The following is a 14,096-nucleotide window of genomic DNA, read 5'->3' as shown; positions in this document are numbered from 1 at the left end:
TCAGTGTCTCAACAGTGAGTGAACTCAATGCAGCTGAAATTCAACAGCGTGATGAACAAAGTAATTAGGAAAAAGGATAGTCATTAAAAAAATGCATTGCTGTGACAAATGTATTTTATCTGCCTTTCCTGTGGTGTGGGACTTGAGGACTGTAGACCCCAGGGTCTGCATCAGTGCACAAAGACAAGCTAGAGACAGTTTTGTGCATTTTTTTTATAGCTACTGCTGCTGCATACAGCTTAATGGCAACTGAGGCAAATGGTAGAGGTGCAGAATGGTAATGCAAAACAAATATCCCTCTTGGGTCAAGTAAGGTAGAACTTCCTTGTGGAGGCAAGGGGTGAAGGAAATTCTGTCCATTAACTACAAAAAAGATAATTTGATAGTCTCCCGCTTTAATCTTATTCTATATCTGCTTCTTCTAAATGTACATTCTTGTATGTTCAACTTTATCTGACAAAAAATGAGAGGAATCTCATACAGTTTCCTGATGAGAAACTTCTCTCATCATGTCTATGTTAGGAAAACAATTTCCACCATGCTCAGCACAAGATTATCTAAGTAACCGTGAAAAAAAAGTACCTCTGCTGCCTGACAGTAGTGTGAGCTAGAATATAATGGCTCCGGTCCTGCGTGTCCGGCAAGTTTGAGGAATGTTTTACAGGAAAGAACATCTCCTCTCTTCTGAGAAGCTGGCATTTTTTTCCTGTTTTGTTTTGTTTTCCAAGCAGTATATCACCTTCTAAAGAACTCTGCATAACCAGAAGACCTGTATAATGACCATATACTCTCAGAGAATGTTGCCTGAAATAATCCCCTTTCCAGCAGTTCAGCAGCCGGCAATACTTTTCATTTGTGCAAACCACTGGAACTTATTGTGATGTTCATACAGGTTTTCAGGTAAATTGTATCCTTGTGATGAAGTTGGGCAACATAAAGCCTGTGTGCAAGACATAAATCCATCTTGTGTCAGGCAAATCACTCAAAACAACCTTTCAAACCTGTTTTTTCACACGAAAGATGTCTCTAGCACCTTTGCATTTAACATGTGAGAAACAACACTCATTAATAGTTTTATTACAATATATCTTTAAGAGGATACATAAAATCTTTCAAAGATATATGGAGAAAATTGTTGTTTTTTTTTTTTCTTGTAATGATAAGGCCCTGTAAAACTTTTAATGTCTTTCCAGGACATGACAGGAATATGCATATTGAAGCAATGCATGCAAATAGATAAAATTAAATGGCTGTAGGAAATTCCAAAGGTTAAGGCATTAATTTGAGATCTGGAAATTTAAGCTTCTATTCTGGAGACTGCCTGGCTGGGTGGGAAAATCACCTAGAACAGCTTCAGCCTTCTGAGGAGAGCCGCAAGATGTCCTGGGATCCCAGCTGTTCATCCAGGCTGGCGTGCAGTTTGTGTATGCGACAGTTCTTGTAGGAATTTCCTCACACAGAAATAAGGACGAACAGGAAAAGGCCTGTTGCCTTCTGATCCAGAGCTGGGACACAACCTAAAGGCTGCTCGGCTATCTCACAAGAATGATGCATCAGCAATGGCTTTTGCCAGGTCCAAGATAGGCTGAGTCTCATTTTGTTTCACCCTTAAAATAATTTTCTTTGTAGAACACATTAGACATTTTAAAATTTGAAGAAGGTACACTTTTCAGCAGTTTGTCTAGAATGAATGGCAGGACACAAGCTTCAAGAAAAAAGTTGGTTTCTCACTTATTTTTAAAAGCTGTGTTTTCTCCTCTTGAATGCTGTATTCTACATTAAGTGAAGGATGATGATACCTTTCCTTTCACCGCAAGCAAACAAAGGTTGCCATGGCAAGCAGGCTCAAAAAGTGAAAGAAATAGCAGCAAGAGCGGATGTTCATGTCCACCAGTGCTCTGAACTGAAATTTTCTTTCATCTTTTGCCATTTTCAAGTGTCATCCTGCACACAACAACAATGTGCTTCATATTGACATAGGCTTTCAAATGTAATTAAGAGCCAATTTTCATAGGCTCGGTTTTACCATGATAATTACTTGGTATTTACCGAGAGAATGACTGCCACTTTCACTTGCTCATGTTGCCTTTGCCTCACACTCTCTTATTTGTGTTGTTATTGTTTCAAGAGCAAGACAAGACGATCTGCAGCACAAATGACTTCATTGTAAGCAGGAACACAGAGCCCACTTTCGATTCTTGAAACTGACTGGTTTCTGATGAAAATTATGGGCAATCCAGTATTGTCAGCCTGGAAGGGCAATATTTCCTGCTGGTAACCGTCAGGCATAATTGCTTGCTTTCACTGGTACAAAAGAAATACTGTGGAGATGCATGACAAAAGCTTGATTACTTGAGCGTAACCCAGTTCCTAGTAAATGTAATGAAAAAGATTCTGATAGAGCAAGCAGATGAGTAAAGAGTTATTCTGGAAACACACTGGTGTAGGTGCAGTTCCACCTGGGAGGATCAGAGCAGTTTGGTTAAACTCATGTTTGCCTGGGAAGATGTTGGGAAGAATTCACTGGAATATGCTGTAGGCATTTACATCTGGGATTGAAGAAAGTGACCCCCACTTCTAGCATGAAATTCAGATGCATTTTAGAAGCCTATCTTAGGATAAAATGGGTTGTGCCTTGGCCTCCCATGACCAGACTCCAGAGATTACAAAAGAGAAGAGAACAATTGCTTAAAATTCAGCCTTTTTCATAGTAAAAATCTATTTTAGTTAGATTAAAAGCTGTGACCAGAGTCTGCAGAAAGACCATGTGCTAGTGGAACTGTGGTTGATAAACAACATAGCTTCATTATGCATGCAAGCTTTTCCATTGATGATATATTCATTGTCCTACAGATAGTCTGTTCAGACATGGTAGGCATTCATTAAGCACTGAACATCAAAGTTTGGGCACTATGTTCTATTTCAGATTCTCCACCATAGTCTGAAAGTTGCATTATCTACTGAGAGAACTGTTTGGGTCCAAATTTTAAACAGCTCTTCATTTTATTTTAATATTCCAATATTTTATTTTGCTATAGAAGGAAAACTTATTAAAATAATTTCCATTTTTTTGGTGAAGATTGATAGACTCCCGATTACATTCTCTTATTTCTACTAATAGAAGATTCTCTCCTATGTTCTTATTCATTACTTGATCTCTGACGCTTTTTTTTCTGAAGAAAAGGAAGTCTGTTTTGGAAACTGACTGAAGTAAACAACTGGACATGCCTAAGGTGGCTTCATGGAAGCCTTTGTAACCACTATTCTGGATGCTCAAAATCCTCAGATATATTTCTAGTTAATAAGCTTTTATTTCTTTTCAGCCATGAAACATTGCTGCACATTGTTGGTATGAGCTCACTTCACTTGTTTAACAAATGAATGTTTTCATCCTACATCCTGTTAAACATTAAGATTTTAATTTTAAGCCCAAATTGTGCTGTTAAGTTGGGCTACTAACAATTCTTCACAGTGTGTTTCATAATTCAGCTGCTCTGAAAAGAAAACCATTACTTTCATCAATGATCCTACCTACCTATGAACACTCTCACAGGTTATCAATCTTTCTGAAAATCTGAAAGGAACCCATGTGGCAGAAAAAATACACCTTTCCTCTATTAGTGTATTGGTATTAAGGTTTTACAGAATCCTCTGATCTACGAACTCATCCTGTATTGTTTTTTCATTTCTCCCCTTACCTGAATGACTCCTCCACCTTGGCCATCTTTCCCAGCCAAAAATTCTTCAGGCAAATTAATCATCTTCCCTAGCCAATCCATCATGACAGTCTCCAGCTCTGTGCAAGCTGGACTTGCAGCCTGTGTTGAAAATAAAGAACAGAGGGAGTAACCTCACTAGGCCATGAAGAGACATAAGATCCACAAGAGAAAGAACTTTCTGTCTTTTGACTATAGAGGAAGAAACCAGCTGACTGACTTTACCAGCTCAATTAGGGACCTGAAGACCATTTTGTGCATGTTATTTCTAATATATACTAAGAAAAAACATCAAACTGGGCCTCACATAGAAGCATGACTATCAAATGTCAAAGCTAGGATTTGCATCTTGTGTAACTTTTTTTACATCAAGTATCAAGCTCTTTTGAGAAGAGCTCATCTCATATGAACATGGGGTTTTTAGCACAGTTTTCTATTCATCCAGGTGGTAAGAGAAGTTAAAACACCAGGTGACAGAAACAAGTTATACTGCTTAATGAATTAGTAGTAAGTTTGCACTGCTACCACTAATTCTAAATGCTGGTGATTTCTCAAAGGCAAAATTTCTAAGAGGTAATACCTTTTAATACTGGAATCCTTCGGGGTGTCTATGTGAAAACACTTAATTAGTCAAGGCAATTTTACCTATAAAAATAGTTCTGTGACTTCACTGTTACCTATCAATAATTTCTTTGAAGAATGTTACTGAAATGCTTAAAATCTTGGCATGGTGAAGCACTGTTACCACATAGCAGTACATACCCCAGTAAACTTACCCAAGAGAAGCCCACACATCCTATTCCTCCACACAACATATCTGCAAGAAGAGCTGGGAAGGAAGAGGCTGCGGGGAAGTAGGCAAAAAAGTACGGACTGTGCCAGTGAGTCACCTGTATTAAGGGAAAAATTGTTATTTTTAACTAATGCAGGAAGCAGAACCAAATTGTTACAAAATCAGCAAAGATTAGAGGTTTGCACCAGTTAACAGTTCTCTACTCCCTGGCTGTAACACAGGATCTCATTTTTCAGATAATCTTGCCTTGCTTATTCTTAATTTTTTATCTGTCTTTTACTCAAATGAGAGTTCTTTACCCTACCTCCCAACAGTGCCAAAACCAGAGCTCTCCAGTTGTCTGCCTAGAAGACAAGAATTACATGTGCAGTGGCAACATGAGTTTCTGTGCACGGCACTGTTTTTGAACCTCTGCTTTCAGTGACTCTGGTATTTTGTTCTTTCATCTCTGTCATGAGACTGACTTAGCAAGGGTGTCTTCATTGCAGCAGAGGTCCATGGAACTCTCTTGGCCACACTCTGGAGTTATTTGCTAAAATTCAGGCACTCAGTCTGGCCAAATCAGCCTCTACAAGAGAGCACTCCAGGAACACCTTATTCTGGCCTTTTGGTACTTAAAAGGGGCCTATTAGAAAGATGGGGACAGACTTTTTAGCAGGTCCTGATGTGATAAGACAAGGGGTAATGGTTTTAAACTAAGGGAGGGGAGATTCAGGCTAGACATGAGGAAGATATTTTTTAAAATGAGAGTGGTGAAGCACTGGAACAGGTTGCCCAGGGATGTGGTAGATGCCCCATCCTGGAAACATTCAAGGCCAGGCTGGATGGGGCTCTGAGCAACCTGATCTAGTGGAGGATTCCCCTGCTCACTGTAGGGAGGTTGGACTAAATGACCTTCGAAGATCCCTTCCAACCAAAACTATTCAATGATTCTATAATTCTATGATGCTATGACATGTTCCATGCTAAAGGGAAACTGTCTTAACTCTTGTATACACAATGAATCAGATATCACTTTTTCTGTTGTTGTATACCATCTACAATATTTTGGATCTCTCATATGAAACCAGCTCCTATCCACTACAATTTTCCACTGTCTAAGCTAGCCCTGTACCTAGTATGTTCAAGATTTCAGTTTAAACAGTAAATAGCTTCAAACCTACTCAAATCAGGTATCCGAAGACAAGACACTGTGAACATTTTAGCTGTAGCTCTTGTAAGTGGCCAGGATCTCTTTCTTTGCTGCAACAAAGTTTTAGAGAAATTGTGTAGACTTTCACTGACATCCATAATGAGCCAGACCTGCAACTGCTCATCTCCCCAGTCCTAATCCTCTGTGATCTGTAAGGCTTGTGACATTCATCTTGGGTTAATCAAGTTAAACTGCCTACTTCCTGGGAGCCATTTGTTTGATGAAACACAGCAGATTCCAGTTGCACCACTCACACAAAGCAAAGAAGCCAAAAGCCCTAGGGCATGTGCAGCTGCAGTTCTTCCTCCTGCCTCCTCTTCCCCTCTGCTTGAAGCAGCTGTAATATTCATTTATATTCATTTATTTTGCCATGTTGGAACAGACACAGTCAAATATTGCAAATAACATGACATGATTAGTGCTTGTTTTTTCAACCCTCTGCCAACAAACTGTGGTACACAAGCATCTTGGGGTCAGTAATTACCACTCTAATGCTACTCAGAGACATTTTATTTCCCAGATTTCTGGCAAGGGTGTCTGCCTTTCTGTGTCTTGCTTAGTCTAAGCAAGAGTCTATCATCACATGCTAAGGACAGGCACTTCAGCTGAAAGGTCACAGATTAATGGATCCAATGTGAGGAAAATTAGCATCTTCAGTACTGCTATTTGTAGTCATGACTAAATTTGGTCATTTGGGGTTTACTAAAAAAGGAGAAGATTTATTTCAAGAGAACAAAGCAAGTCTGAGGGAGAAAGGTGATATTTTTATATGCAGATCCCTTCCATTTTGGCTTCCTAATGTGGTGATGAGAGTTCAGCAGCTGTTCCCTCAGTCCCTTTGTTAATATTAAGAACATAGCATCACTATGGCCATTGTCACTTAGTGGACTGCCTTTTGAAGGTCTACATCTAGTTTCACAAGAAGTCGCCATGAAGAAGCTTTGCCACTCATGAAAGCTTGTTCTCCTATGGTGTGAAAATAAGAATGGACACTGCATTATTGCTTTACACAATTAATTGGTCCTTTCTCCTTTGAAGGAACACCATTTTCACATTTTCAGTCATCCAATAAGTAGCAAATATCTGAGTACAACTAACACAATAAAGATGTCAACGTGAAGGAAACAAGAATAAACTTATGGGACACTGACAGCTTATGGGCAAACCAAGGTTTTATGACCTTGGTCAAACTACTTATTCTGTCTGAAGCCCAGTTCCTCATTTTTAAAATGGAGATAAGATGTTCCCCGGTGAAACACTGGGAAAGCACAACAGCTGAGAGACACTGGAAGTACCTATAAATGCTACTCTTGTGAGGAAAAAGATAGGAAGAAGATTATGGGAAAATATAATGGGGGTAGCACAACTACAGGCTCCCAAGCACAAATACAGGATGGGTGGAGAAGGGATTGAGACCAGCCCTCAGGAGAAGGACTTTGTAGTGTTGACTGATGAGAAGCTCAGCATGACCCTGCAATATGTGCTTGCAGCCGAGAAAGTCAGTGGTATCCTGGGCTGCATGAAAAGAAGTGTGACCAACAGGTCAAGGGAGGTGATTCTCCCACTCTGCTCTTGTGAAACCCCACCTGGAGTCCTGTGTCTAGTTCTTGGGCCCCAAATATAAGAAACACATGGACCTGTTGGAACAAGACCAGAGGAGGGCTAGGAAGATCATCAGAAGGCTGGAGCACTTCTCATATGAAGACAGGCTGAGAGAGTTGGGATTGTTCAGCCTGGAGAAGAGAAGGCTGAGGGGAGACCTTACAGCAGCCTTCCAGTACCCAAAGGGGGCCTACAAGAAAGCTGGAGAGGGACTTTTACAAGGGTGTGTAGTGATAGGACACATGACATGGGACACGGCAACCCTGACTGTACATACAGGCTGGGGGGACAAGATGCTGGAAAGCAGCTCCACGGAGAAGGGTCTGGGGGTTCTGGTCAATGGCAAGTTGAACATGAGCCAACAGTGTGCCCTGGCAGCCAAGAGAGCCACCCCTGTCCTGGGGTGCATCAAGCACAGCATTGCCAGCCGGGCAAGGGAGGTGACTGTCCTGCTCTACTCTGCACTGATGCGGCCTCACCTGGAGCACTGTGTGCAGTTCTGGGCAACACAGGATAAAAAAGATAAAAAGCTGCTAGAGAGTGTCCAGAAGAGGACTGTGAAGTTGATGAAGGGTTTGTCGAGGAAGCCATATGAGGAGCTGCTAAAGTCACTTAGTTTGTTCAGCATGGAGAACACGAGACTAAGAGGAGACCTCATCGCAGTCTACAGCTTCCTCACAAGGGGAGGAGGAGGGGCAGGCACAGAACTCTTTAGTGACCAATGACAGAACCCAAGGGAATGGCAGCAAGATGTGACAGGGGAGGTTTAGGTTGGACATTAGGAAAAGGTTCTTCCCCTGGAGAGTGGTGGAGCACTGGAGCAGGCTCACCAGGGAGGTGTCATGGCCCCAAGCCCGAGAGTGTTCAAGAAGAGACTGGACAACGCCCTCAGATACATGATGTGAACTGTGGGGTTGTCACATGCAGGGACAGGAGTTGGACTCAATGATCCTTGTGGGTCCTTTCCAACTCAGGACATTCTATGATTCTCAGAGGTAATGGCTTTAAACTGAAAGAGATTTATATCTACTTCTTCACCATGTGGATGGCGAGGCACTGGAACAGACTGCCAAGAAAAGTTGTCAATGCCTCATCCCTGGAACTGTTCAAGGCCAGGATGGATGGAGTTTGAGCAACCTGGTCTAGTGAAAGGTGTCCCTGCCCATGGCAGTGAGTTTGGAACTAGATAATCTTTAATATCCATTGTAACTCAAACTATTTTATGATTGTCCCTGTAGCTAATTTCAAAAGTCTCTGTGGCAGTTGCACTCTTCCCCCCTCTAAGAACTGCTATGGCAGTTGCACTTACCCCTCTGAGAACTGCTGTGGCAGTTGTTCATCCCCCTCTCCTTCAATGGGGCAGTTAATGGCTCTTTTGTGGGACCCTGAGTCGGTTAGCCAGGGTCGTTAGCAGAGTAAGGGGGTGCAGAGAAGCTGAGAAGCTTCTGGAATGCCCACAGCCAGATCTGATCAGACTATAAAATGAGGTTCCCGATGAAGATTCTCTTTGTGTGATCTTCTTGGAGCTGTGGGTCTGCTGAGCAGAGAGTCCTCCCCTTAGACTGGGACACCGTCTAAGGAAACTTGCCAGGATTGGAAGCACTTCACCTCTTCATTTGAGTGAGTGATAATCAATGTCCTTACCACATCAGGCAAGTGTAATCCTTGCTGGACAGGCAAGTGTAGTCCTTGCTAGACAAGCAAATGTAAGTCCTTGCCTAATTCAGGCGAGTGTAGTATCCTGGAGTCAGAGACCTCTGGCATTGTTTCTTGGGAGTGCATGCATGCACACTGTGGATCCTCATTATTCTTATTTTGCTGCACCCCAATAATCTCCTCAACTAATATGTGAATCTGTATTTTATGTTACCAGAGTGCTAGCTAATTGTATAAACTCTTTTTTGGCAGGCTTATTGGCTGTACTTTTCTGGCCAGAATAAAGTCTGTTTTGGACCTTGTTGTCCACCTAAAACTGACTCTGGGGTGCCTCTATGACAGTATCTAAAACCAATTATAAATAATTTTAAAGGTCTCTCAACCAAATGTGAACAAGTCTTCCTATGCTATGTTCTTCTATGCTCCCTGCCTCCATGTGTCTGCACAGTACCATCATTTTCACACTTCAGTTCCAGTAAGCACAACTAAAATAGGCAGTCAACAGACAAAGCAGTTCATGCAGCACTATGCACGGAAGAGGTTCAGAAACCTTGTTAAGGTTAGTGTACGTGGTCTCTGCTGTGATGGCGACACTTCACAGGGCACATCGCAGGTCTCAACCCAGACTAAGCTCTCGAGGCTTTGCAGCTCTTTAGGGTCTGTGTCACCATGCAAAGGAGCAGCATAAGTTCAGCAGATAGTGTAGTATCAGAGACGACAACAAGAAGATTGAGTAGATCTTCCCTGAGACATAACACAAGGTAGCTCAGAAACAAGAGCCTGAACCCTGAAATGTACCAAAGGAGAGACAATCAGAGTCTCTTCTTATTCAGTTGGAAAATGCAGTCCCGCAATAGTGAAGGATGAACCTTGCAACTATGGCACTAGAAAAAAGGCTTCTGCTCCACCTGCAGCTTTCAGAACTGCAACTACAGAATAGGTTCAGTGTCCTGGTAGCAGATGGGCTGGGAGCCCTGTTGTTTTCTCGTGAAACACTCAAGCAACCTGAGTGTTGATTCTGGTGTTGACAACAGGGATCTGGATTTTAAGACCAGTGGGACCCTCTTTGAGGATCAACTCCTAGGAAGAGAGAGGATCCCCTGAACAGTTGGGACGAAGAATATTTGTAGACAGGCTGACTAACCTGTTAAGGACAGCTTCAAGCTATGAATGATGTGAAAAGGAAATGAAAACCAACAGTCAAGACAGGAAGGTGGACTGAGTTGGTAAGCAAAGGGTGAAGGATAATGTGGACACAAAAGATCTTGAAAACAAGATAGGGCTAAAGCAGACCCACCCCAGGTGTATGCACATAAATAAGGAAGTGCTGAGAGGACAGCATTATAGAGGGAAGCTCTCATATCTTTTCCAGGAAATCAGGACAAGTGGGTGCCTCTCTGAAGCACCTGTATGCTATGGCATGACACACACAGAACAAACAGCAGGAGGCCAGTGATATACCCTAGGAATCAGTACTCTGGCGTATCTTCTTAATATATACAAACACCTAATGAGAAGCTGTAACGAAGATGAAGCCAGATTCTCTTCAGTGGTATCCAGTGACAAGACAAGAAGAAATGTATACAAATTGAAATACAGAAAATCCCACTTAACTGTGAAGGTGGTCAAAGTTTGGAACAGCAAAACAGAGAGATCGTGAAGACTGCATCCTTGGAGACATTCAACACCCAATTCAACAAGGTCCTGAGTAACTTGCTGTAACTGACTCTGCTCAGAACCATGGGGTGAATTAATCTCTACAAATGTCATCCAAGCTCTACTAAGCTATGACCTTCTGATTGTGTGCTCATGTGAGTCTTCAGTATTTAGTAGAAACAACACAGGGATTTATGTCCTTCTGCTCTTTGTGTCACAAACACTAATATTTCACGAGAGCAGAAGTTTGGATAGAACATTTCTTCTTCAGATTGTATCAATTTGTAAAAGTAATTTTTTTTGCAGAACAGGTAAATATCAAGGAAAAACCAATTTAGTTGAAAGAGTACATCATATGTTGATGACTTAATTGGAATTGAATGCCTCACTTTCTATACACAAAGGATTCATTTCTTACTTTTTAATATGTTATTATTTTATTGAATGTTATCAAGTGTTCAAAGCAAAGTGTTTCCTGTTCTACTTCACAAAAAAAAAAAAAATTGATCAGTGTTTTTGTTCAATGAAAAATGAAAGGCAATCATACTTGCGAGCAGCAATGCGAGTGCTTGTGTGTGTTAGACATAATTCCTTAATGTAGTCTACATTGTTTTAATTCTCCAAAGGAGAGATTCCTCATTAACATTTACTAATAATACAGTCCTCTGTGAGCTGTTTACAGGCTTTAGGATACAAGCATATATTTAGAATAAAGAATGTATATAATGAGTGGAAAACAACGAAAGATTCAGAAATGGATACATGCCAGACACTGTGTTTTACACTTTCTGTCCAACACTATCTGTCCAAGGACTAATCATTGGTAGTGGTTGTCTGCCTTAAAAGGTAGTAGAAGAAGCTGACATTTAGGAGAGTAAGTCAACAGAACAAGTATTGGGAAGAATCCTTCCTAGTCAGCTCTGTAATAAAAAGAAGTCTCCAAAGAGAATTTTAACATTTAAAGATCAGCTTGAAGGAACACGTGAGGCAGATCAGACTAATATGAATCCCATTCTATAAAATATTTACTGTGCTTTGCAAGTCACAAAAAAATAAACCCGACATGAAACTGAAAGTTATAAAGCTTTGCGTTAAACAAATCAAGGGAAGAAATGTAATTATTTCAAAAAACAAACCTTGCATGAAGCAAAATAATGATTTGATAATTTCTATCAAGAACAGAAAACATTAGTTCTGTAAAATGTTAGATCATATTTAATTATGAATGTAAAGCAGACTCCTGCCTTTGCAAAGCTAGTCAGTGCGGACACTTATTTTCATAAGGTCCAGCTGCACAGGCTTCAATCTACACTTTCCTTAAAGTCTTTGAACACCTAAATGCAGTGTTGAACATTGCATTACAGATCCATTTTTCTTACCCCTGGCATAATGATCTTCTCAATGTCTTTAAAGACATTCTCAAAGCTCTCAGGATCCTGGGGTGCACAGTCTGGAATGAGGGGCCTTAGATATCCTGGTTCCACATCTGGGAAGACCTGTCTTTTATCTATCTTCTCCAGGTAATCTGCAACATAGTCCACCATCTCCTTCCCTCTTTTGCGGAACTCTGCAGCATCCATGGGTATCCCAGTATAGTAAAACCCTAAAAAAAAAAAAAAGTCACTTTTAGTGCTGCATGTAAGGCCAATGCCTGTACAGTGTTGCATTTGCATTCTACAGTGTTGTATTTGCATTCTGCTCCACTTCAGAATTACTTGGACATGGTAGAGGAGTAAGTCGCACTGTTAAATATTTGATGTCTGGGTCCCAATGTAGATTAGACTAATACAGATAGGGTGAATCTTCAGCGGAAGAGACACATTGCTGAAGATTCAGAAATCATGTATTTAATCCCCACTGCTGCTGGTTGATACAAGGATGCAGCACCGTTACATGGCACATAATCAGCTCCCTCCTGCCTTACAATGAAGAGGTCTAAGGAAATAGTAACCTGTGTGTCTCTGTTAGAATCAATAATAGCAAGCTATAATAACCACACTTATCACAGTGATCCACTGTGCTGCCCTGTCATTTTATCTCCTTCTTGCCTCAAGATTTAGCTTCTTTACTCTTTTTCTGTAAATGCACATGCTGTGCCATTTATAAAACCTTCTTTCTTACTGAGGTTTAAGTCAGAATCCACTTAGAGTTGATCTGTGCTGAATTCTGCAGCAGGATGTGAGGAAGCTTCATCTGGGGCTGTCCCTATTTCCAAGATGTTGGACCGGAGCTCTAGGTGTTCTTTGAGCTCAGCAGAGACTGTCTGAGCACACCCAAGCAATGTTTGGCTCAGCTGACATGAGCTGGACTTTGCCTGAAAAGCGCTTTGCAAACTTAAATCCATATTGCTGGGGTGCCTGCTCCTGCCATCCTGGCCCTCCCAGCTCCTTTAATGTATGTGCCTTTGAATTTTGAGAGCTCAGTGAATACAAGGTTGAGGCCACAGTGACTGAAAAGCATCCAAGACTCTTTATACACTCAGATCTGAGTGAGTGATACTGTTCCTGAGGATCTAGTAAGAAAACTGACAAGTGAAACAAGGATTCTCACTGCTGGTGTAAAGAATTATTATGCTTAGTTCACGTACCTTCAGATCTTCACTTTGAGCACAGTGTGAATATCATGTTATTAAAAGACAATTTTTTAGATATCAGTTATTTGTGCTAAGGATTCCTAACTGAGGCCATCATCTTGAGAAAAGAGAGATCCTTCAAGGCTTCATTACATTTAAGTTAGTACTGCCACATGACCAAAGAAAGACATCATTGATAAACACCATGCTAGAGGCATTGCTGCTGCTGCAAACAGAAATAGAGAATCTGGAGTTTGTGTGGAGTGTCTGCAGCTGCTATTTAAGAAGGGAGGGTGCTGCTGTAGGTCAGGAACCACTGGGAAAGCAGGGATCTGCACAGGAGGGTCTTCTAAATCCCAAGAGAAAAGCTGTTCTTGTTGCTGTTTTGTCAGATTTATATTACTCTATTTCACCATGATGTTTATTTGGCCCTCTCTGTGTCTTTCTGAAAGGGGAATTAGGACCTTTCTCAGATCTTGCTGCTAAGTTGCCAGAAACGCATTACCAGGAGTCATTATGGGTCTCAGAGGGTTCGAGTGGGTAGCATTATGTGTCATCTCCCCTTTGAAAGACTGTGTTTAAGCAAGCAGATTCGTTGATTTTAGTTAACCTCTAATGAACTTTCAGTTCAGCTTCATCCAGTGAAACACATCTATCTGCTTCAATCCAAAGCAAAATATTTCTTTCTTCTTTCCCCCAAAGACAATACTGAGAAATTAAAATTTTTCTAAACATCCATTTTTCAGTAACCATGCATGTTCTTTCCTAAAAGCCCTTGCCTGGAAATTTCTTACCTACCACAACACACAGATCTCACCGGACACTGTGAAGCCATTCTCCTTGCAGGAACAGAGCGGTCATCTAAATTTTCCTTTTCACCTCTCGTTTTACATCTGTTCTTCTGTGAGT

General features: G+C 41.1%; 1 protein-coding gene across 1 annotated transcript in view; it reads right to left on the bottom strand.

Annotated features, from left to right (window-relative positions):
* Positions 1–12,210, bottom strand: part of LOC136098258 (aromatic-L-amino-acid decarboxylase-like) — a 46,823-nt gene extending 34,613 nt beyond the window's left edge. The window contains exons 1-3 of the mRNA XM_065831507.2: positions 11,995–12,210; positions 4,493–4,606; positions 3,699–3,818 (exon numbers count right to left, since the gene is read on the bottom strand). Of these exons, the coding sequence (XP_065687579.1) occupies positions 3,699–3,818; positions 4,493–4,606; positions 11,995–12,195 (435 nt within the window). The 5' untranslated portion in view covers positions 12,196–12,210. The remainder of the gene's footprint in view (positions 1–3,698; positions 3,819–4,492; positions 4,607–11,994) is intronic.
* Between the last annotated feature and the right edge of the window lie 1,886 nt (positions 12,211–14,096).

Source organism: Patagioenas fasciata, chromosome 2 (genome assembly GCF_037038585.1).
Source record: "Patagioenas fasciata isolate bPatFas1 chromosome 2, bPatFas1.hap1, whole genome shotgun sequence".
Classification (NCBI taxonomy): Eukaryota; Metazoa; Chordata; class Aves; order Columbiformes; family Columbidae; genus Patagioenas; species Patagioenas fasciata.
This window is presented reverse-complemented; position numbering and strand designations above follow the sequence as displayed.